Source organism: Antrostomus carolinensis, unplaced genomic scaffold, assembly GCF_000700745.2.
Source record: "Antrostomus carolinensis isolate BGI_N321 unplaced genomic scaffold, ASM70074v2 scaffold27289, whole genome shotgun sequence".
In the NCBI taxonomy this organism is placed as follows: Eukaryota; Metazoa; Chordata; class Aves; order Caprimulgiformes; family Caprimulgidae; genus Antrostomus; species Antrostomus carolinensis.
In genome coordinates this window covers 299-1,259 of record NW_010339648.1, presented here as the reverse complement: position 1 = coordinate 1,259, position 961 = coordinate 299, and the positions used below count along the sequence as shown (strand labels likewise).

Sequence of the window (961 nt, the reverse complement as noted above, 5' to 3'; positions counted from 1 at the left end):
TACCCGGGGTGAAGGACCTTCTGTGGGCAGAAGGGTGAAGGTTGAGGGCTCAGCCGGTGGGGTGGGCAGCAGAAGGACCTTCTGTGGTGGTGCTGGTGGGCTGGGGATGAGCTGCAACCCCTGAGAGGTCTGTACCAACAAGAAGGTCTGGGGTTCGGTGGGAGCTGCTGGGAGACGTCGGGGTGTCCCCCGAGGAGCCGGGGTGTGGGTACGGAGGTGACGTTGGAGGTAGGAGGCCATGACGAAGGCTTTGGGGCAAAGAGGACAACGGTAGGGCCGGGCAGCTGAGTGGGTACGACGATGGAGCTGGAGGTTGGAGGAGTGGGTGAAGGTCTTGCCGCACTGAGGACACGCGTAGGGTCGCTCACCGGTGTGGACACGCTGGTGTTGCCGGAGGTTGGTGGCTTGGGCGAAGGCTTTGCCGCAGACAGGACAAGCGTGAGGCCGCTCGCCGGTGTGGAGCTGGCGATGGCGACGGAGGCAGGAGGTGTTCTTGAAGGCTTTGGGACAATCAGGACAACGGTAGGGTCGCTCACCGGTGTGCTGCCGGAGGTGGGACTGGTAGTGAGAAGCCCACTTGAAGGTGAGACCACACTGGGAGCACTCGAAGGCTCGAAGCCCCGTGTGAACCCGTTGGTGGATCTGGAGAAGGGATGAACGTTTGAAGGCCTTGCCGCACTGGGGACAGGCGTAGGGTCGCTCGCCGGTGTGGTCCCTCATGTGGTACCTCAACCCTGAGGAACCCTTGAAGGCTTTGCCGCACTCGGTGCATTGGTAAGGACGTTCTGGGGTAGGTTGGGATGATGCTGGGGGGTGAGGAACCTCAGGGGGGAGGGTGGCAGGGTGGCTGCGTTGGTGACCCAACAACCCAGCCAACTGCGTGAAGGTCTTGGGGCAGATGGTGCATTTGAAGGGTCTCTCGGTAACGTGGCCGTGCCGGTGCCGGGCCAACCCTGAGCTG

At 62.9% G+C, this 961-nt stretch overlaps 1 protein-coding gene across 1 annotated transcript in view; it reads right to left on the bottom strand.

Moving 5' to 3' along the window:
• Nucleotides 1-958, bottom strand: part of LOC104531135 (protein FAM186A) — a gene marked incomplete at both ends in the record, with an annotated part of 4,003 nt that extends 3,045 nt beyond the window's left edge. The window contains one exon of the mRNA XM_029086971.1: nt 8-958. Within this exon, the coding sequence (XP_028942804.1) occupies nt 8-958 (951 nt within the window). The remainder of the gene's footprint in view (nt 1-7) is intronic.
• Nucleotides 959-961: the final 3 nt, after the last annotated feature.